Source organism: Cryptomeria japonica, chromosome 3 (genome assembly GCF_030272615.1).
Source record: "Cryptomeria japonica chromosome 3, Sugi_1.0, whole genome shotgun sequence".
In the NCBI taxonomy this organism is placed as follows: domain Eukaryota; kingdom Viridiplantae; phylum Streptophyta; class Pinopsida; order Cupressales; family Cupressaceae; genus Cryptomeria; species Cryptomeria japonica.
The window spans coordinates 175805974-175830560 of record NC_081407.1 but is presented as its reverse complement, the minus strand read 5'-3'; the positions used below and the strand labels follow the sequence as shown (position 1 = coordinate 175830560).

The following is a 24587-nucleotide window of genomic DNA, read 5'->3' as shown; positions in this document are numbered from 1 at the left end:
CTTCTTACTATGCATGATAACTAACGAAGATTAATTCTGGCTAGCCTTACCTTGGTGCGTAAGTATAAGATAGATACAAATACATATTAATTGCTCATGTGAAAAGGGTGCAAGTCTAACGAATACACAGCCAGTACTTTCGATATTCTGACTGCTAAATTCTATGTTTAAGATATAATAGCCAACTATACAAAGGTGGTCGATATGGAGAGAAAGCATTGAAGTCAGTGGTTTAATCATAATGGTAGCAATCCATATCAGATAATAAACTAAAACAAAGGCATTTGTATGCAGCGATTACAATCATATTAGATGCAGCATGGGTAGTGATTAATAAAGAATGAGAAGATTAGTTAGGAAATAACACAGCAGGGCAGCGATTAAGTATGAAGGGTTGCAACCCTTGCAAAGGCAATAGACTCCATAAAAAGGTGTGTCTTCTCCTCATTTGAGGATATAAAGGGAAGGAAAAACCACTGGGAAAGGCATCCAGAAAGAATTAATTAATGAATATAATATCAGAAACTTCATCAAATAATAAATAAAAAAACCATCTGCCAGTACCCTGAGAACAAAGTGATAAATTCTGAGTACTTAAGTCTGCAGTTAATCAACAAATCTGAGTTTATCTTGTTGATTTTAAGGTAGTGCTCGTTCACCACAGGCAAACATCAGATCTGTTGCCTTCCCAACCATAGACGATAAGCTCTTATCGTCACCCCCGAGCACGCTACATAAATTTCTCACCATCAATTGATCTGCTTGTACATGAATTCGATCTGCCTGATTATGATCGAACTTGCTGTCTTATCTCTGTTCCAAAGAGGGAAGACCACGTCCATATATATCCGTCGAAAGGAGATATCCAAGAGTCGGCTCTCATCAAGGAGGCACGAACTTCATGAAGCATCACATGCCTTCAAATGAGGGGTGGCAGACTTTAACCAAAAGTCGGCCCCTTTGAAACAAATCCGATAAGTCAAACTCGATAATGTATGTTTAATCATTAAACCTGATAATGCATATGTGACTTATAAAGATATTAAAGGATTAATATAAGTTGATAGACTCATCAAATGTGTAAGGCCAATAGGCCATTCACACATTTGATCTTGCTGAGTCGGCCTGTAGGATTTCTACCGACGCTATATCATCAACACTCTCTCTTAGCTACGGAGGAATCCTTCTTAATCTCTACAAGTCACATCACCTCATCGTGATGACCAACATAATGACTACACTCATGTGAATGAAAGAAGCTTATCACCTCATTGTAATAGAATATCACCTAATCGTGATGTTTGACCACAATGGCTACTCTCAGAGGGTGAATACACACAAATGGTAAGTCATGGAGTCTCTCACATGACATCCACCATACCTACTCGCAGAGGGTGGATCCACCATGCCTACTTGCAGAGGGTGGAACAAGGGTTGGAACCTCAAACTTCTCTCATAGAGAAGAATGCACAACAAGAGTTGATACCTGTTGACGTGTATTTTATACACAATCATACACAGAATAAAATACCAATAGGCATCTTATCCTCTCTTGAGAAAATAGTCTCTAACTGCTGAAGATCTGCACAAAGGATCAGTTAGGTAGACTCCAAGGTTCTTTTGGTAGGGTCTCTACGTGTGGATAAGCTCTTCGTGGTGTGATGTGATTTGCTGGGATCACAAGGGGACTTACATCTGATGTTTGAACTTCCGATCTGCTTTGCTGGACACAGGCTCTGACTAACTTGGATTTGAAAAAAAATGAAAAAAGGATAAGGGCGAAGAGAGGATCTAATCCTAATACTAAGAATGTAGGAGCAATGATTTGATTTTTGATGAAACTCTAACTAGATCTTGTTTTGACATCAATGGAACATCTACACAAGGCTAGTGCGATCTTCTAAGGGAAGCTTTATGATGTTCAAATCATCACCGCAGGCATAGATACCATCCAAGTTGATGCATATCAATGAAGAGGCAACAAATTGAAATTGAGCTTAAGCTGAACGATTCCAGTTGACTACACAAGGCAAGTCTGCAATCAACAAACTGCTAGTAGTATGGATATACGAATTCCACCATCAATTAATCACATTTCCTCCATTCATCTAATCATCTACCATCTAGGATTGAAGACTCAACAAGAAACCATGCAAATTGCAAGAAACGACACACTTCACCATTACTTCAATGAAAATGGAGTTTGTTTACAATCAATGGCAACAATTTTTTGCCTTGTCCTCCTATTCTACTCTAATTGCTATTCTATCAACTATATTCTAACTCTTCCAACTATTTACATACTATCTCTAACTTATTGCTAATTAGCCTTTACAAATGAAATGCCTGGGCTTATATAGTGCCCACAATACAATTTGATGGCTTAGATCAATTCAAGATCAATGGCCAAGATTTTACAATGAAAACCCTAATTAGGGTTTGTTACAACCATTACATAACATTTAATGCCTGACCAATGATAAAATTGTATTGCTTGGACACATGTCCCTTCTAGAAAAATCGACCAATGGATAGCCAGGGTAGGTACATCGGAGTTTGTGCCAACTTCCATGAGTTAAGTACATTGAATCTGGACATGCTGAGATGGACCTCACTGATTGGAGACGTGATGACTAGGATGCCACCTCATTTGACACTTGTAACTTGGTAGATATTCAACTTGATGTTGTTGAGAAGCTTGCTTTAATTAATTCATCTGGAATTATTTGCTTCTTCAACGAGCCCTTTATTCTAACTCCTTGTGTCCTTGATGTGCAGGAAGATGATGTACCTCGCCTTGGAACGCTGGATTGAAAGAGGTCGCCCTTGTCCTTACTTGATCGTCCTGGCGAAGACCGTCCTGGATCCGGCTTGATTTTCCTTGAAGAGATCTCCATTTGATGCCTACACAACATTTCAAAATTAGTACCATGATTTTGCAATACATAACATAAATTAGAGAGCAAATTTTAGGAAACTTAATGATAAGTCCTTTATTAATCATTTCCTAAAAACGACTATTGAGCTATGAATTCAAAATTAAGGCAATGATGATCAAAAATTCGAAATTAAAACAAGAGATCTTGCCATACCTTACTTGAGAGCTTAATTCTAAAAATAAAGGAATTCGCCTAGGCAAAATTTGAAATAAGATGGTCTTCAACGTGATCTCCCTTCAAAATAGCAATTTCGCCACCTTTCAAGTTTTTGACGTGATCTTCAAGCCTTTGACAAGTTCGCACCCCTTTTGAATATAATTCGCACCTCTTTGTCTTCCTTAAATCGCACTTGAGATGATAAAATAACATGTGAAAATAATGATCTTCACCACCCTCCTTTATAAGTGCTTACCTCTCATCATTATTTAGGCCGACTTTTGTAAAAATAAAGCAATTATAAATGATTTTTAATAAATAAGAAAGGCCGACCTTCATAAAAAAAATACCAAGCGCTCTATAATAATTAATTAATTTGCCATCGTTTTTAATTAATAAACTTCGATTTTTTTTTACAAGGCAAAAATTAATTAATATTTAAATGCAATATTTAAATGCTATTTTTAATTAAATTTTCAATCTTATCGAATTTTCTAGCATTTAAATAAATTCAAAAATGTGTTTGAGCGCCAAAATATTTTGAAGATGGAAAGATACGTACCTCATCGCCCTGGTCCCTTGGAGAGGGACAGGAGCGATCCATCAACTGGGTCTTGATTCTTGCAATTTCGACGTCCAAAGTATTTATTTCCACGTTGAATTAGACATTTTTGCTAGGATCTTTGAGCTTAATTGACTTGTTTGTGCGAATGAATGCATCTCATGACTATTATCGCCCTGGTCCCTTGGAGAGGGATAGGAGCGATCCATCAATTTTTACTTGAAATTCTCCGTCCTTGATATCAACTTCTCCTTTATTACCTTTCAAACAACGCTTTGAACCCTTTGCAAGTTTGTTTTGTCATGATCTCCGAAGGAAAGTGAGTGCTTTGGCAAATATCGCCCTGGTCCCTTCCTGAGGGACAGGAGCGATCCTAGTGTCCTGGCTCAAATTTGCAAACTTTTGATCTTCGTTCTTCGTTCATTGCCTTCCAAAGGACGTCCTTGACCTTGCCTATCCTTGCCTTGTCTTGGTTTTGACGGGACATGAGTGTTTTGATGAAAATCGCTTTGGTCCTTGTCCAAAGGACAGGAGCGATATAGGCTCTTTATACAAATTGGTGATCGTTTGACGTTTGAAGCCTTTGGTATATCACCTTCGAAGGACACCTTAGACCTTGTGTAATCCCGAAAAACCTTGACTTGGCATGAATTTGAAGAAAAATGAAGGATCCTAAGCAAATCGCCCTGGTCCCTTGGAGAGGGACAGGAGCGATATAGCCTCTGTGTTCACTTTGATGATCATTTTACGTTTGAAGTCCTTGTATATCACCCTCGAAGGACACCTTAGACCTCTTACGACCTTGCAAAACCTTGACCCCACGTGATTTTTGCATGAATTGGCCAATATAATAAACATCGCTCTGGTCCCTTGGAGAGGGACAGGAGCGAACTTCAACACTTTGAGCTTATGCTTGCGTTCACTAACTTGCCATCACTTTCATCGCGTAGAATGAAGTCCCTTTGATCCCCTTGGATACTTGATGTTTGATAAACTTTCAAAATTTAGAGCCTTATACAAATTTCGCTCTGGTCCCTTCCTGAGGGACAGGAGCGAACTGGGGATTTGAGTGCAAATTCCTTCAACGTGACGACCTTTGTAACTTCGTGCTTGATTGAAATGCCTTTAAACGCCTTTGCCACCTTGTTCCTCGTCTTGGAATGCCTTGAACTTGAATAAGAAGCAATATAACCATCATATCGCCCTGGTCCCTTGGAGAGGGACAGGAGCGATTCTAGCTCTGTAGGCCTTATTTCACTTCGTCATCTCCAAAATTTATATTCAACGGATTCGTCATGTTCCATTCCATTCATCTATGCCTTTAGGCCGGTTGCAATTTAGCAAGAAAATCATCTATAACAAAAATCGCTCTGGTCCCTTCCTGAGGGACAGGAGCGAACTTAAGCATTTTGGTCCTTTGATGGCATTTGGTAATCTTCAATTTATCTTCAATGAGTTCATTTCACCTCCTTCCTTGCCTTCAAACATAAACTTGACTTGATCTTTGCCCAGATCGTACCTTATGAAGAATTTCGCTCTGGTCCTTCAGTGAGGGACAGGAGCGAATTTGACCCTCTAGGCAAAAACTTCATCATTTCGTTGTTTTTGATCAAGTCTGGATGCTCTATCATGCTCATTTCGTCCTTCACCATGCCTTTGATGTCTCGATTCGTCCAAACAAGGTCAGGAATGGCTCAACTAAGCATTTTCGCTCTGGTCCCTTGGTGAGGGACACGAGCGATTCGCCTTGGTCCCTTGGAGAGGGACAGGAGCGCTTTTCGCTCTGGACCCTTGGAGAAGGACACGAGCGAAATTTGACTTTTCGAACTCTCTATCAGGATAAATTTTATGGAATATAACATTTAAGTATAAGAAAGAAGAAAACTTTAAGTTATATTCCATATATACTTTCAGGATGTTTGAGAGTGGTTTCAGACCTCCAGGAGTTATATTGCAAAATCTAGTTTTTTTGAGGTTTTTTCAGTTTCCAGACTTAGTCAAATTTCAGGATCAGGACATTCCAGACTTAGCCAGAATTGCTATCCTATTGATCCCCTGGGCGACATTCAAAATGCAAAGGCTAACTAGCAAAACCCTAAAAAAAACCAAAGAACAAACCCTAAAAAGCAAAAAAAAAACATGGGTCCCCATTTGCAATGGGGCGATGTGTGAAAACGTCACAACAATACCTCAAACATCTCTCACAGAGAAGAATGCACAACAAGGGTTGATACCTCAAACTTCTCTCACAGAGAAGGATGCATAACAAGGGCTGAAATCTCAAACTTCTCTCACAGAGAAGAATGCATAACAAGGGTTGATACCTCAAACTTCTCTCACAAAGAAGAATGCACAACAAGGGCTGAAACCTCAAACTTCTCTCACAGAGAAGAATGCACAACAAGGGCTGAAACCTCAAACTTCTCTCACAGAGAAGAATGCACAACAAGGGCTGATACCTCAAACTTCTCTCACAGAGAAGAATGCACAACAAGGGCTGATACGTCAAACTTCTCTCACAGAGAAGAATGCATCTCCACCATGCCTACTCGCAGAGGGTGGATCCACCATACCTACTCGCAGAGGGTGGATCGAGGGCTTTCACCTAAAACTTCTCTCAGAAAAGAACTCATTAACAAGGGATTTCACCTTGAACTTCTCTCTCTCAGAGAAGAACTCATTAACAAGGGATTGCACCTCGAACTTCTCTCTCACAGAGAAGAACTCATTAACAAGGGATTGCACCTCAAACTTTTCTCTCTCAAAGAAGAACTCATTAACAAGGGCTTTCACCTCAAATTTCTCCATCACAGAGAAAAATGCATTAACCAAATCTTCATGATGACGTGGCTCCCTCTGAAGCTGAAATGTCAAGCTCCCTTTGAAGCTGAAAAACAAGCTCCCTCTGAAGCAAATATCAACCTTCTGACCTCTTCGTCCAAGGTTACTTCTGACAATATGTTAGAGTCCCTTTGAATGTCGATTCTTCCTCTGCGAAGAAATGCAAGCAATCTTCCTTCCTTGAATAGAGATTCGTTAGTACCTGAACCTTGGGTAGAGGGACCGCTAATGAAAAGCATAATTTTGGCAGTAGTGCTAGGCACACAAGCCCCAACCAGCCCCACGACCATGCTGAGAGCAGTGCCAGTGCAACATGCAGCTCTTGCATCCGTTTGCGCCGCCCACGGATCCTTCTGCAACTCTTCCAAAACCAAATTCAAAGTGAATTCACACAAGGAAGCTGACAACAAGAATCGGGCGATGCTCTGAGCAGAGAGGTTGTCCTTGACGTTGATTACATCATCAGCAAACTTGCAGATAGCGTCAAGCGTTCTATCAATCTGCTGCTGCAAATTAGGATTGGGAGCAATATTAGACTTATTGAGCCAATAATGCCTGACCATGCGGCCCTCGTCTCGATTGGCAATCGAACTAGCCTCAAGCTCTTCCAAGGCCTTAAAAGCGCTTTGAAACTTGGGTTCCATCGCCTCCACGAATTCATTCGTAAACCCCATTTGGCTGACATCGATATACAATTCGAGCTCCTTGTGTTGATAAAGCCAATCCAAGTACCGATTCCACAGGGCTGCGGGCTCCGTCTCTAGCCCTTTCTTCTACTTCAAAGAATTTGTATCGAGCACAAAAACCTCTCCAGCCACAGCAGCCCGAGTTCGAGTCATAAGCTGACATCTTTCAACACTGACAATGCCGAGCTTTGAAATCTTGGGCGAAATCCTGTGACTGGGCAACAAGCAACTTTTTGCACAGGTTGTTGTCTGTGTTTCCCCACGGAACTTCAGACGCAAAGGATTTTGGGCCATCATACTTGTTCTCGAGGCTTGGGGAGGCTCGATCCCCTGATTGCTACCTAATTTGTTTAGACGCCTGACCGACACCATTGTGAATGGTGAAGGTCAGCGAGTGTAATCGCTGCATTATCCTCTGTAGTCGCCTTTCGATCTGGAAGAGATCTTAAATTGCAATTGTTTGTGATTGAATTTCCCTTGAGAGCACAGAATCTACCTTCAAGCGATTAGGCTCTATAGAAGGAACCTGCTTTGATACCATGTTGATTTTAAGGTAGTTCTCGTTAACCACAGGCAAACATCAGATCTGTTGCCTTCCCAACTATAGACGATAAGCTCTTATCGTCACCCTCGAGCACGCTACATAAATTACTCACCATCAATTGATCTGCTTGTACATGAATTCAATCTGCCTGATTATGATCGAACTTGCTGTCTTATCTCTGTTCCAAAGAGGGAAGACCACGTCCATATATATCCATCGAAAGGAGATATCCAAGAGTCGGCTCTCATCAAGGAACCACGACCTTCATGAAGCATCACATGCCTTCAAATGAGGGGTGGCGGACTTTAACCAAAAGTCGGCCGCTTTGAAACAAATCCGATAAGTCAAACTCGATAATGTATGTTTAATCATTAAACTTGATAATGCATATGTGACTTAATAAAGATATTAAAGGATTAATATAAGTTGATAGATTCATCAAATGTGTAAGGCCAATAGGCCATTCACACATTTGATCTTGCTGAGTCGGCCTGTAGGATTTCTATGGATGCTATATCATTAACATATCTTAGTATCGATACATATACTGTGGTATTGCTTAATTATGTTAGTTTAATATATCAATACATGGTGTATTTCTGTTGAATGTAAATAAACATTAAAACATGAATACAAGCTACCATAGTCTGTCACTAAGGAGTGGGGAGAGAAGTTTGCATTTAAGGGAGAACCGCCAAGGGCACCCTTTTGCAGTGAAAAGTGGACAGAACTGCGAAGATGGCACAACCACTGCACTGTGAGAGGGAGAACTGCTAAGGGCACCCTAATGTAAGACCTTCCCCAACACCTGCGTTAAGGGACTATGGTTAAACAACTAGACATCCTCAGCCATATAAGATGGGAAGAGCAGTGCATGAAGGGAGAATAGCTGACCTCGGGCATCCTGCCATGCCTTCCCTTGCCCATCCTTCTATGTCTGAGACTCACACTTAATGTTGATTAGTTGAATGTATAATTTCTTGCTCTCGTCATAAATTCATTTCATAAGTTGTGACTACAGTATTACTTAAATGCTTGCAGGTTTTATAATCAGAAATTAACCCATCTCAATATTTTAAGTAAAGAAATGTATCCCTAGTTCCTAACTATATCATATTCTTTGTTCCATTTGAATTTAGGGCAAAATAAAGAGTGATCCAATTAGGGGACATTACATTTAATGTTGAGAAGTAAGATGTTACATATGCAAACATTCTTTTGTTTGGAAGTCTCATTTTCACATTTGTTTTGATTTCTTTCTTACAATATAGCAAACAATACAGAAGCTGCTTACATATTGGATAATAGTTGACATCAAACAAACTGTTTTGACTTTCAACAATTGGGGAACTAGATTGGTGATAGTTAAATTTGCACAATTGTTGATGTGAACTGCCATCTCTAACTTATAACTTCATGTAGGTTGTTGAACTATTGTCAAAGGTACTGGAACATCTTGTCACTGGTGAGATAATGCAGATGACAACATCATCAGAACAATGCTGTAGGTATGTTGTATTGCCTCTTGTATTTCAATAAAGGGTGTTTTTGTGCATGTGTGTACTTGGTCCATTTTTCTTTATAAAATCTGCTAGGATAGAAATAATGTGTAATGCCTTCACAAAGTTTTTTGGAAAAAGGTTGGATGTCTATGTGCATATAAACTGCATATTAAAATGATAATTAAATGTTCAATTAAAGGAGATGAAAGAGTCCTTAAATAGATATTACAAACGATGTTTCTAAAACAGAAACAGTCGTGAACTAAAGTAGTAAAAAGAAACTTACTAAACTAATTAAAATATTAAATGACCATTATAGCAATATAACAATATGACTATTTTACCCTCCCTTAATGGTCATTCGACTACCCCACATAAGACTTGACATAATCCCTAGGTGCTGCTCAGAAAATGAAAATCCTTTGATTTGTAAAAAATTAGGCAAAAAAAGGTGCTAACAGAAATCTCACATGATTTTTGTGAAAAATCATCAAAAACAAGGAATCTTTGCGTGCTAAAACCCTAGCCGTGGAAAACAGAAAACCCATGATTTTTTATCAGAAAAATCGTGCAAAAAAAGAAGCCTTCATGTGGTATAAAGAAAACCCTTCACCAGACCCATCACACGAAAAATCATCAAACCCGTTGTGATTAGAAAACGGCCAAAAAATCCTAGCTTTGGATTTATAAGTCGTCAAAAGCTCAGCAAGAAGTTATTTGCGTGACCAGGAAATCCCAGTCGCAAGCTTGCAGGGCCATCATGAGAGAAAAGGTTGTCGTGTGAGAAGAATCAGACCCGTCATGCAATCTTCAAAAGAAATCCGACCTTCAAACTCGTTGCGCTATCTCAGGAAAGAAATCTTTGCAGTAGAAAGAAACCTGATGTGGCCTGTGGCACAAAAAAATTCCAAAAAACCTTGGAAAACAATCCGTGAAGCTCAGAAACCCTCGCACGACTTTTCCTTGTGAAAATCCGCAATTTCTGAAAAAAACAAAAACGGAGGAGCCTGCATTTCCACCAAAGGATGCCCTTGATTTTTCACCTTAAAAGATCCATGATTTTGAGATGTAAAAAATCCACTTTATTTAAAAAATCGTCAAAACTTCTAAAAAATCTTTTAAGTAACAACACCACGATTTTTCTGCCAAAAAATCTTTCGCTGCTCTAATACCATGAAATGATAATTAAATGTTCGATTAAACAATGGAGACGAAAGACTCCTTAAATAGAGATTACAAATGATGTTTCTAAAATAGAAACAATCGTGAACTAAAGCAGTAAAAAGAAACTTACTAAACTAATTAAAAGGCTAAATGACCATTATAGCAATATACGAATATTACTTTAATACAATATCAATGCTTTTCAAGAAGGGACCAAATGCCTATTAGATAATTTTCCCCGTAAAGGTGAGTAGATTTTTGGATGATGACTTTTAGCAAATACATAAAAAAGTTGATATTAGACCTGAGATATCATGTAATATTGGCAAGGAAAGGAAAATGGACCATGTCTGGCAGGCTGGCACCGTAGAATTAAGAGATTTCTTTACATTATATTTACAAACAATTGTGGCTTTTGGTGCAAGGAGAACTTCATTTTTTCAGATACTGGGGTCATTGCTATTATTGTTTGAAGTTTGAACTTATCTCACCTCTCAAAATTTAGTGTTCTTAAATTTTACCTGTGTTTTCAGTCTTTATGATACTTCTTATAGCTGTAGATTCACTTTGCCCTATGCCTTGCCACTTCACCACCAGGCAAGTTGGAGATATTATTTACAAGTATCAAGGGCAAACGTATAAAATAGATCTTTAGTCTGAATTTCTGAAGCATTGCAGTAGACATCTTGCCTTCACTTTTTCTCATCAGTAGCAATGTTATCTACTTTGGTCTATCTCTACCATGTAATATTTTTTGCTTAAAACAACAGTCAAATACGTTAAATATTTTTCCCACCATACAAGAGCATGACTGGATATTTTGAGACGTGCAAAAAATGTCTTTGTATCCCACTTACATTATGCACGCTAAAATAGACCTCCATTTGTTTAATCCGTGTATCTAAAATTCTTAATTTACTTGTTTTTTAAACGATGTAATTTCAATTTAACATGCAACAGTTAAGTTATTGAGAGGAAAAAAAATGAGCTCTGCTAGGGTTTCTTGAAAGCTAGTTCTGATGGTGTTTCTTCTGTGGTTTGTGATCTTTGAAATCCTTTCATTTACTGGTTCTTCAGTTATGGGCCATGGGTGGGGGAGGTTTCAGCCCCTTCTTGGTGATTCTTTTAGAGATTTGTTGGCAGGATCTGGCCTGTCCCTTGAGAGAAGGAATTGATGGATTAATGGTTGCAGGAGGGAAGAAGAAGATTGGTTAGATGATAAAGGGATCACATCTGTGTACACTAGCCTGGAGGAATCTCCAATCATTAATCTCGATGTTCTGGAATTTAGGAGAAATGTTTCATCCTTACATAAAAGGAGTTTGAGGCTTAGATCCCCCTTAAAGATCTCTACTTCTAGACTCGAAGAAATTTGAAAACAAATGGAGAGAATGAGATTTCATTGGGTGCTAAAGGATATTTCACTGGAACTTTTGCTAATGAATGTAACTGTGATGGAGTTACTTATGGAGGTCCCTATATCTTCAAAAATATGAGCCTTTTTGTGAAGCACTGATACATTTTCTTCCTTACTACAGTAGAAAACCCTCAATGACATTGGTTTGGATTCGTTTATATGCTCTCCCAAGGAATTTCGGTCACATTGTGTTTCAAAATGATAGCAAAATCTTTGGGGGTGTTAATTGATATGTCTTGACCTTTTAATGGCGAAGTTCATCTAGTTTATGCTAGGATCTATGAGGAGCTGGATCTCTTCTCCTGCCTTCCCAAAGCCTCGCTCTGCAAAGAGGTGAAGTCAAATCTTTGTTCCATGGAGTTTTGATATGGGGGGACAGGTTTCGGGGACGGGGGGACAAAGGGCCTAAGTCTGGGGACGACGGCTTTGCTGATATACATATAGTACTTGAAAAACTTGTTATGAAAAGATGTATAAGAATTACATTTCAAATGAAACTTTGGCGAATTAGTAAAATAGCAAAATTGCAATTACTAAATACTAAGATTTCTATTTTATTTTAAATACTTGAATACTAAATAAAATTTGACAAATGATATTGTCAAATTGGAGATTTCTATTATACCAAAAATATCATAAAGATGATTACAATGAGTAGCATGAAAATATCATAAAGATGATTACAATGAGTAGCATGATATGAAAATAAGTACAAAATGTCAAAATGTAGTGAAGGGGGGCATAAAACAAAAAAAAAAAATGACTTTTCCTCAAGCCCAACAACGGGAGACTTCCAGTTGTCCCCAAGACGCTCAAGGGATGCCCAGCTGTGTGAACAAAAGTCCTGGGCAGGGTCTACCCGTCAATTGAGGCGGGAATTTGATGGAATAAACAAACTAATTTGTTTCCCACACTCACAGGTGGACAGCGAAGTGTTTGGAATCAGATTGACTCCACAGACAGTGCATGTACGGAAAGTAAGGTGTGAAACAGAAAGCAATGGCTTTTCAATTAGCTTTTCCACACCACCTGACAACCCTTACCCCAGTTCCATTCTCCATAATGCTCCCATGACCCCTGTCCTTAGTGCAGGCCAAAGGGATGCCTGGGTATCCCTGAGACATCCTGGATACGTCTAGACGTCCTCGGTGTCTCCGGACATCTTGGTGGCAGTGGCGGGATGGCAGGGGGATACCCTGTCCCTGTCCCTGCATCTTGGAGACGTCCCCGTCCCGAAAACATGGGGGTTGGGGGCGGGAACATGTCCCTGTGTTTCACTGAGTCAAATGAATCCAGACCCTAGACTATGAGAGTATTCCTTTCAGATGCAGAGAATGCTATGAATATGACCATATTATTAGATAATGTCTGGCAACATAGAAGCCAAACTAGTCAGAAGGTAACTAAGAAGTTGGAAAAGAGTGGAGATGGCTTTTTGAAACCAAAGAGGGAAAACACTGCCATGAATAGGAATTAGGAAGCAAAGAATAAAGGAAAAGGATTCCACCATTTGGGAAGGTGGTGAGAAAATTAAAAAGACTGTTTTGGGATACATAGGAAGAATAAAAGGGATTGTTGTGGAGTCTGAATTCAAAGGTGATCTAGAAAAACGGGGACCTCGAGAGGGTGTCCTAGTAACTTAGTTTTATTTCTACTTGTGCTTTGCAATGATGGTCGGTAACTGTAAACACTGCATGGCACAAACCAATTCTTCCAATTATGTACTCTAGTTCAAACGCTATTAGAACTTATTCTGAGCATTGAAGAAGCAAAGTGTTAACTATCTGTGGGTTTTGCTTTTATCCCTTTTTCCTTCATTTTTGAAAGGTTTTCAATTGCACTATGATCTCCCTCACATCCTCAGGCTCAACAGTTTTGCAGAATGACACATCATGTCGAAATATGCAGGTAAGGTGGTATTTGAGACAATAATGCCTCCCAGAAATTCCAAACAACAATAATTGTAAGGCAAACAATTTTTCTTCCTACCTAGTGTGCCATGCTACTAGGAAAGGTCTTTCCTTTGTGGTTATGACATATTAAGATACAAATCCTTTGTCATGGATGGACCAAAAAAATGGAAGGGATGATTAAGAATGTAGATTGTAAATTCTGAAGACAAAAGTAAAAATGCAAGATAAAAAGCTAACAGAAATACAAGGAGAAAAATGAGAAAAGAAGAAGAAAGATTAAAAGTTTAGATTTTGAATTTAGAATGAATGAAAATTAAATTACAAATATTAAAGATGAAGAAGAATGGAGGAGAAAAAGAATGAGATAAAGAACAAAGAATTTCAATTTACTTTTAACTTAATGCATCAGCTCCTCGTTTGCACATTTCAACTTACTTTTATCTTAATGCATCAGTTCCTCACTTAAGTTGAAAGTTGAAATGCGTTCCAACTCCATACATCAGCTCCCTGTTTAAACATATTAACTTTCAATCCAACTGTATCAGCTCCCTGCACAAGAAAAGAGCTCTTTGAAGAGAATGGAAAAACAAGGAGAGCAAGGGGGAAAAGACTGAAAGCAAATGAGGAAGTCAAAATATAATTACGATGGTCAAAGAGGATTTTAGTGTGTTAATGGCAGCTTAGCTAGTGAGTGATATTTTCACGATTTTAAGTGTTTTTTTGGTTAATGCTGGTGGTCTTGTAGAATCTTGGAGTCTAGGTGTGAGACTTGTGATTCTGGGCATATTGATGGAATCAAGCCTAGGTGGGGGACTTATGATTTGGGACATTCTTCCTAACCTGTCTAGATTTTAAGTTCCTCACCAGAACCTGGCAATTCTTTGTGTTGACCTTAGAAACTCGCCAGGGGATGCCTCTTATGTGACTTTGTGAGTCTGGCTGAGTCTCAAGCTGGTTTTATAACCATGGGACTCTAAACATCTTCTCAGCTTTGCATCCAATGGTCTTGTCAGTCAGCAAGTCAAATTCTTAAAATCTGAAAAAAGAGAGAAGACATTCACACAAAAACTGTTGATTTAAAACAACTAAAGTTTGGGCACTTTTGAACCTTCCCAATCCATGAGTTTTATTAGAATATTTAATTATATTTTAGTCACCTATATTTAGTTCCTTGTTTAATGGTCATTTAGCTTTTTAGTTAATTAGCTTTTAAGCTTAATTTAGCTTTTAGCTCTTTAATCTTTTACTTTAATGTTATGTTCTAATTATACAACATCGTCTTGTAACCTCTATATATACGTGTGTGTATCGTTCAATGTAATCATCTGATTATTGAATCATTCATTCAATTTATTTTTCATGGTATCAGAGCGGGTCAATGGGATTCTTTAAAGTCTAGCGAATTTTTTAATAAAAATTCATGGCCTTCTTTCTGGAATATTTTCCAGATTTTTTTTTATTGTTTTTTTATAAAAAAACGATTTTACTTTTTTGAAGACTTTTTGAGGGTTTCGAGGATTTCTGGTTCGTGGACGAATTTCATTGTGCTGGGCAGCAGTTCTTGTTTTTTTTAGAGTTCTGGAGATTTTCGGGCCTGCAACCTGGAGGTTTTTTTGCAGATTGAAAATTTTCCTAGGGTTTCGAGGATTTCTGGTTCGTGGACGAATTTCATTGTGCTGGGCAGCAGTTCTTGTTTTTTTTAGAGTTCTGGAGATTTTCGGGCCTGCAACCTGGAGGTTTTTTTGCAGATTGAAAATTTTCCTAGGGTTTCTGCAATTTTCAACTAGGGTTTTAACCATTCAGTTCAAGTCGAAATTTTATTCTGGTTACAGATTCTTGGTGGGTTTTTTGAGACCTCAACTGGGTCGTCGTCAGATTTTTCTGGGTGCATCGTTTTCCATGCCTCGATTTTTGAGCCATCGGATTTGTATTTTGATTTTAAATTCTTGGTGGGTTTTTCGAGAGCTTTTCTGAGTTGATCTCAGATTTTTCTGGTTGCCTCATTTTCCGTGCCTCAAATTTGTCTTGGCATTTAAAAATAGTCAGCGATTTCTGCTAATTCTGTGGGCGCTGTTTATGCTGTACATACGACCTAGGGTTTCTGCCCTATTTTTTTGCGTTTTTTTTGGAAAAAAAATCGTCAATATTTTTCTATTTTTTTTACAAAAAAAAAAAAATCATGGGTATTTTTTTATTTTCTGCAAATTATTATTTTTTCTGATTATTTTCAAGAAAAATTTCAGGTTTTAAGTTTGCAGAAAATTTTTAATTTCTGGGTTTCTTCCCTCCAGGGTTTCAGATTTTTTGTGCAGCTGCTTCTATTTTGATTTTTAATCAGAATCTTCTGTCTCATTTTTTGTGCCTTCACTAGGTTGACCACATTCAACCTCACTTTCTATGATGGCATCTTTGACCAACATCATGTTGGAACACAGACAAAAGTTCAACAGCTGCCACAACACCTAGAAACAGTGCATCTTCATGATATCTGAATATCGTTGCCTTGATCAGATTGATTTAGGCCAGACCTCGTCTTACAGGTCCTAGGGTTTTCACGATTTTTTCCTGAAAAATTGTCGGTTTTCTGATTTTTTCCACAAAAAATCATGGGAGGGTTTTCACGATTTTTTCCTCAAAAATTGTTCGCAGGGTTTATAATTTACCCTTAAAAATTATCTCACTTCTAATCTGCGATATTCGCGTAAGATTTTAATTATCTGGGTTTTACCGTTTTTTTCCACAAAAACGATGATTTGTAACCTCAGATTTCTTGGTTTTTCGATTTTCTCCTCAAAATCGTAAATTCTCTTTTCGAGGGTTCCTGTTTCAAGGTTTGACGGTTTTTTCCTCAAAATCGTGCTTTGTTGCAGTTAGTTTGGGTCGCACCTGCCAGGGCAAACATCTGCAACCGTGGTATCTTGCAGTCAGTTTTGGAGTTGATACTCTTTTGCAAAAGGGTTTGCCGATTTTCCTCAAAATCATAGTTTTAGTTTTTAGTTTGGTTACCCAACATTAGGCTGGATGGATTCTGGTATTCTTGGTCATTAACACTTTTCAGATCCAGGGAGGGTCTCCACTGCAGTAGAGTGTTCTTTTCATTTGTGATCAAAAGATCTGCAGTGTCTTCTATAGGGTAGTTAGTAGATAGAATGACCATTAAGGGAGGGCATTAGAATATTTAATTATATTTTAGTCACCTATATTTAGTTCCTTTTTTAATGGTCATTTAGCTTTTTAGTTAATTAGCTTTTAAACTTTATTTAGCATTTAGCTTTTTCTTTATAGTTAATTAGCTTTTAAGCTTAATTTAGCTTTTAGCTCTTTAATCTTTTACTTTAACGTTATGTTCTAATTATAGAACATCGTTTTGTAACCTCTATATATACGTGTGTGTATCGTTCAATGTAATCATCCAATTATTGAATCATTCATTCAATTTATTTTTCAAGTTTAATGCCAAGGACGTGGCAGTGAACCACATGGGTAAATCGGAAATCCATGTGCCCTTACCTTAAATAATATGAGTATGACAATATTATTAACACTATCAACAACTGAAGACAACTGGAGATAGATAGACAAATGTATGAAAAAGAAGCAATGGCATTTATGACCCTTCCTTAGGTGGCAACCGACTACAATATTATTATTACCAGCAGTGACAAGATTAGGTTCATTAGATGGAAAAGAATATTTTTGACTTGGGGCAAACATTCATGGCATGCAAGCGCATATGTCACATTGTCAGTCCCTCATTGCACGTAATATTCCCCTTGACCATTCCCATCTTACAGTCAATGCAACATGGGAATAAGCAAAGGCAGAAAATGAAGATGTTCTTATTTACACCGTTCACAATGTCATTTCCATACTGCCATCAGGGCTATGATTTTGTTGTAGTCTTCCTAGATCCTATATGGACAGACTTGTTTCAGTTAAAAAAAAGCATAGTTACCAGTTTTGAGAAAATGGATTTGTTCAGGAGGTCAAAAAATTCAGGAATCCAGAATTTTCAAAATAAAAAAAATCAGTAAAATATTATAAAAATTGAAAATTCCATGCCTGCCGAAAATATCTGGATCCAGCCAGATTTGGTAGCTATGGATAAACACAGAGATATCGATTCTGCTCTTCATTTGACACAACAGGACTGTTTGCATCAGGCAACATGCATTAAATGCAAGAATTTCTCTAGGTTACTTCAAATCAACTATCTATCTCTTGCTACTCAAATTGTATTAACAATGAACATGATAAATAGTACCTGCCTTTTAGCTCAATGTACAAAAGAACTGTTTGTTACTGTAGATATTTATGTATCCAACTATGTAGGTTTCCTCTGAAATCATATTACTGTAAGATGGCTAGATCCAACAGCACTGCTATGGAGGTTCACAACCTTGGCTAGACCCAACAACACTGCTATGGAGGTTCAAACCTAATGGTGCCCAACAAATCATTATCTTAGGAGGACTTGCTTTTGCTATACAGGGTAAAAGCAATCCCTGCCCTTTTCCTATCTTAAAAGATGTAGCTCATTGCAATCCAAATGCAAAATACAATAACTCTATCTCTCTGCTTTTTCCACCTGTCAAGCCAAACTGGACCAGCTATGTCAATCAACCCATTAAATCGATTGTATTACTGACATGTGTTTCAGAAATGCAAATACTCGCTTTACTGATTTCCCCTCTTAGAATCAAGTCCATTCCTTCCAATGTTCTTCCCTTTGATGTAACACTTCTTCACCTTGTTTGCTTCAAGTCTTCCAGTCTTTCACCTTTACCTGGGAAATGATAGCACTGAAAAGCCCAAACTCAAAACGACCAAGTGATTCTGTCTTCAAGTCTAATATCTGGACCACTGAGGGAAAGGTGAAACTCAATAAAGCATCCTTTCATTGCTCTAGCATATTTAAATCCACACATATGTGTTCTCATAAATGTTATCAAAGGAAAACCCAAAAGTGGATTTCTCAGCAGAAACTTAAGTCTGCTGTTTCACAACATTCACTATCTCAAAGAGAACAACATTCAATTCAAATCTTTCTCACCCATCAGGCCAAATGTTTCTGTCTACTGCAATAGATTCAACAAAACCTGCTGACTATGATGAAGACCATTGAACAGCTGCTTACCAGTACAAGGTCAAGAAGGGGCTTGCAGCCACAATTCAAGCCGAGTGCCTTTTTTAACTCTCGCTTTTTTAGTCTAGATGACTTTATGTTGGAATTTTTTTGTAATTCGATTTCATATTAAAATGTTTATTCTTTGCAAAGAAAGAAAGAATTTACTCTTTGTAATGATTCATATATGGCTGTCTGCAGCATGGAGTACTACATGCAAAAAACATTTTGCAAAACAGCATCATTGATGGCAAATAGCTGCAAGGCTATTGCTCTTCTCGCAGGTCAGCCAAGAGAAGTTGCCATGCTGGCATATGATTATGGACGGAATCTGGTATATTTCCTTGCTCTTGGCTCTAGAGATACAGGCATATAGCATATATCTTTCTGCTGTTATTGATCTGTTGTTCTACTTTTCAAACCTTTTCTACTTAATGATGGAAACATCACTTTACTTAGAGTTCTAACTTCTTATTTAGGGATGTTGTTAAGTTGTATTATGTCAATAAGTTCTGGGCTATTGCTGTGTTAGTTACTTGAACTCTTTATAATTAAGGTCTGGGCTATTGCTATATTAGTTACCTGAACTCTTTATGATTATGATGTGGGCTATTTTGTTTATTTGAGTGAGTTTGTTATCTTCTTAATAAAAGATTAAATATGAACCTTTCTCAGGGTGCACTGTTTAGATTTACATATCGCTTTCTTCATTACTTAAATATTTAAAAAAAGTTCTGCTTTCTAAATGCTCCTTGGTTAGAAGAATTAGCCATTTTATACCTAGATGATTGTGCATGAGGATGCTTTGAGCATGTTTGTCTATTCTAGATGCTCGTTGATTTTGATGTTTTGTTTAGTGTGTGATTTTCAAAAGTTACTATATATATTTGTGTTTCTTGTTGGTATATAAATGATCTGGTATCACACGATGAAACATTCTTAAACATGCATATTGTGAGCATACTGAGCTATACTCTGTATTGCGAGGAAATTAGTGGCTAAGCATGGACTTTTGTATGCACAAGCTGATTGCCATTAGTGTGCTCTCTCATGAGATATGGGATCCATGTGTGGTTGCAGATGTATTTAATGACATTCCTTGCATCTTCTGCCATTTTCTTCACTTAGCTTAGTATCCTTTTTTTTTCAGGGAGATAGTCAAGTTAGTGGGCAGCACAAGGGCTCCAAAACTTTCTAGGGTTCCTTACCTTTTGAAGTCTACTAGCTACTGCATAAAAATGTTATCTCTATCTAGATAACATTTTTGACTCCCACCTTCATCACCACCTCATTGAACAAACTACAAAATTTTTCAGCATTTTTATTTCATTAGAATCATCGACTTCAGAAAGACATATCATCCTCCTAAAGGCACTTAAAAGTTAATGAGTGCCTCATTTTGACCATCTATCCACCTGTTAGATGAATTGCTGCAGGCTTTCCTTTCCCATATCTGTTTTTGCTCTTCTACTAGCTTATTTGTGTTTTGGACCTCATCTTGTAATATTGAGCCACTCAAGTTATGATGGCTCAAGGCTTTGAACTCTATTTTGAGTGCTCCAATAAATTTCTCTATTCTCTTCAAAACTTTGGTTGCAACCTCATGATTCTGCAATATTTTTTTCTTTTGACTTTTTAAATGCGTAGACTATCATTGTGATGGCCTTTAACCATTCTCTAGGCATATCCTTATTTGCCTTATCCACTATAGCTGCTCAAAGCAATTCATTTTCACTGATAGCTTTTATTATTCCCAAAATGGGGATGTAATCTTCCCAGATAAGAATACTCTCTTCAATATCCCTATGAACCCCTGCCTTGCCGTAGTCAAATTATTAACCAACTATTCCCAATGAGAAGTTGAGGCAACATTAAATACAATGTTGTAGTACCAAAATTTGACATATGCCAAATTTGCTTTATTATGCAATTTCCTATCCACGTAGTACCTTCCAATAAAGTTTGCACACTAAGAGTTTCCAAGCAACAAGAGAACTAAAAGTGTAGGTGCCCACATTGCCTAATCCTTGTATCCATGCCTCAATGGAAGAAAAAACCCAACAGAGAAATGAGGTTGGGCTCCCATTTCTTCTGTTGCCCTCTTTCTTTCTTTCTTTCATTCTTTTTTGTCCAAATACTTAAAGGAGAGCTTTTGCCCATCCTCAACCTCCAGATTTGCTTTTGTACTTGACTCTACGTCTTGGCAATAGGTCTGTGCAAGGTGATATTATAGACAATTTAATAATTTATGCCTTCTCATATCTTTAGTACAATAGTTGCAAATAATTATTCTTTTCTTTGTACCATCTTTCCCATGTTTCCAACAAGCTTCCTAGGCTTAGCAATACTCCTATTTGTAGTTGGAGATTCGGAATGCCATGTTTTTTTTGGAAAATAGAAATAAAGCTTGATAAAAGGAAAGTAACAGGAGATTTTTTTTTTTCTTTACAGCTCTTGACAGTTATTAACATTTAAAAAAAAATAAAAAATTGTGAAGCTTCTTGACGGTTGACACTAACAAAATATCTTCAATACACTTGCAAAAAATAAAAAAATCATAGAACTATAGAAGCCTAACACATACCTGATTCAGCAAATAAATATACTGTTGTTGTATAGCATCGGTCGGATCCTACAGGGCCGACTTGTCATCAAATGCGTGAATGGCCTAATCGGCCTTACGCATTTAATACATAGTTCGAATTCTATGATGCCGACATTTGATTGATACAGGCAGATTAATAAAGTGGTTTATTAATATATATAACTTATACCGAACTCGTCTTAATGAAAAGATGTGCTGGTTAAGCATTGAGGAAATATGTGTTGTTTGGGAAGAGCCGACTTTGAAGAAGTCGTGCTGTTTGATATCGATATATAGTTCAGTTCGCCTCACATTCCAACATGACAATTTAATATATATATATATATATACAATAAGCAGATCGACATCCTTACATAACAGACTGAATCCATCATTTGTGGCAGACCGAATACATTCTGTGGCAAATCAAATTACTACAAGTAGATCGAACATCTTTCTGCAAGAGCAAATTTATATCTCAGCATAGTGAAGTCATTCTATAGCAGATCGGGTCATTGCATCAGCAGATTGCACAGTTCGTATACCCTAGTGCAGTTTGGATTTCACATACAGCCGTGTATGGTGAATTGATGTGTTCATATAGCTTCAAGTAATGAAGCCATCTTGTAATATCATATCCAGATTTGATAAATATAATCAAAATTTTTGTTGCTGGGTTTTTTACCTTCAAGAGGAAGGTTTTCCTAGGGTATCTTGGTGTATTTATTGTTCACTGCCTAATTGCTATTAATCTGATCATAGAAATTTAACATGGTATCAGAGCCAGGGTGAAAGAAGATCGTGATCAGATTCCCTACAACTTCTAAGTATTCTCTCCTCTCTCTCCGTCAAGCAGCATCTCTAAGTCTCAAAAATGGTGAAGGGTCTTAAAGTCGAAGATAGGCTTGAAGGCGCATCTAACTTCACCTCATGGAAGTTTAGAGTGCTCATTGCACTTGAAGAAAATGTTCTTCAATTTGTGGAGGAAAAGGATCCATCCGAACCTGAAGATCAGGAGGAGAAGCTTCAATTCAAGAAAAATGCCATCAAAGCAAAGAAGATATTAATCGTCTCCGTGAGGGAACACTTGTTGCCTCTCATATCCAAGATGACAACTGCAAGAGATATGTTCAAAACCTTGGAAGATTTATATGAGATTAACAATGTGAGTAGGGCTCTTGCTCTGAGGCAGCAACTCCACCAAGTGAAGATGGCAAAAGGAGATTCGGTAATCACCTACTTCATGAAAATTTCAGAATTGAGAGATCAACTAAGCGCAATTGGGGATCAAGTGATTGATAAAGACCTTGTCATGCTAGCCTTGAATGACCTACCTCATTCTTGGGGGCCATTTATCCAAAGCATAAGTGGAAGATCCAAATTACCTAAGTTTGATCGACTCCGTGCAGATTGTATTCAAGAAGAATCAAGATTGACCGCTAGAGGAATTATCAAGAGTTCTCAAAATGAAGATACTCATGTTCTTGCTACTCAATCTACCAAGAAATCAAAATGAAGATACTCATGTTCTTGCTACTCAATCTACCAAGAAACATAAGTATTGGAAGAAGGGCAACTTCAAAAAGAATAGAGATTTCAAATTAGATTCTGCACCTGATTCTAGGAAGAGGAAGAAAGATCTCTCTCCCATCGAGTGTTTTAGGTGTGACAAGTTTGGTCACTTTGCAAAGGATTGTTTGACAAGACCTAATCATCAAGGAGCAAACCTCAATGAAGTCTCATCTCAGAAAGAGGTTGAAGATAACCCCAATGGTTTTCTTTTCATATCAGCATTATCAAGCAATGTTCCTATGGACAATGATACATGGTTAATTGATAGTGGAGCCTCTCGACATATCACCGGTCATCGGGAGCACCTTTTTGATCTAGTGGAGAAAGAGTCACATCTTCAAGTTATTATTGGGGATGATGCACGCTATGCTGTAAAAGGAGTTGGTGCTACATCTCTAAAACTTGAACTTGGAGTTTCTCTACACCTAAGTGATGTATTGTTCGTGCCGGGGATCAAGAGAAACCTTGTGTCTATTTCAGCCTTGGAGGATAAGGGCTATCTATTTCAGCCTTGGAGGATAAGGGCTATCAAATTGCATTTTCTGAAGGAAGAGTACTTGCTTGGCCTAAGAACTCCAGCATCAAGATTGTTCGTGTGATCGGAAATCGACATGAGAGTTTATACAAACTCTCAACTCTCCCTCTTCAAGCTCTTATTCATGATTCTTCCAGTTTTAGCGAACTCTGGCACAAAAGACTTGGACATCTTCACTTTAGGGCTCTTCCATCATTGGAGAAGATGGTAAAAGGTATTCCTAAACTTATTCATGTAAATGATGGTACTTGTAAAGGTTTTGCTATGGGCAAAAATACTAAAAGTCCTTTTCATAGCAGTGAAAGTAGGTCTAAAGAAATACTAGATCTTATACATTCAGATTTATGTGGTCCAATGTCAATTCCATCCCTAAGTAGATGTTTGTATTATGTAACTTTTATAGATGACTACTCTAGGAAGACTTGGATTTATTTCTTAAGGTCTAAAGAGTCTGATGAAGTCCTCGGTAGGTTTAAAGAGTTTAAAGCTCTTGTAGAAAATTTATTTGGAAAAAAAATTAAAATTTTAAGGTCTGATAATGGAGCTGAGTATACCTCGGGTAGCTTTCGTGATTTCTGTAATGAGGCAGAGATCAAGAGGGAGTTCTGTGTTCCTTACAACCCTCATCAAAATGGGGTTGCTGAAAGGAAGAACAAATCTATTATTGAAGCTGCAAAAGCTATGATTCATGATCAAGACCTTCAGATTTTTCTATGGGCAGAAGCCTCTAGAACAACAGTGTATGTGCAGAATAGATGTCCTCACCGGATATTACAAAATATGACTCCTGAAGAAGCTTTTTCAGGTATCAAGCCTGATATCAGCCACCTGAGAATATTTGGTTGTCTTGTGTATGTTCATATTCCCAAGGACAAGAGAACCAAGTTGGAACCTTCTGGCAAGAGGAATATTTGTGGGCTACAGTGAAACCTCCAAAGCCTACTGTATTTACATTCCTGGTCAGAAGCAAATAGAAGTTAGTAGGGATGTCACAAGGAAATCAAAGGGCTCGTGCATGGAGATAGATGATGAGACCCCTCAAGACAT

The 24587-nt window shown here is 37.8% G+C and overlaps 1 protein-coding gene across 2 annotated transcripts in view; it reads left to right on the top strand.

Moving 5' to 3' along the window:
- The window catches only part of LOC131029235 (solanesyl-diphosphate synthase 1, mitochondrial), a 144553-nt gene that overhangs the window by 80066 nt on the left and 39900 nt on the right, over positions 1–24587 (top strand). For both annotated transcript variants that reach the window (XM_057959656.2, XM_057959657.2), the window contains 2 exons: positions 9151–9236; positions 19051–19183. In XM_057959656.2, the coding sequence (XP_057815639.1) occupies positions 9151–9236; positions 19051–19183 (219 nt within the window). The remainder of the gene's footprint in view (positions 1–9150; positions 9237–19050; positions 19184–24587) is intronic.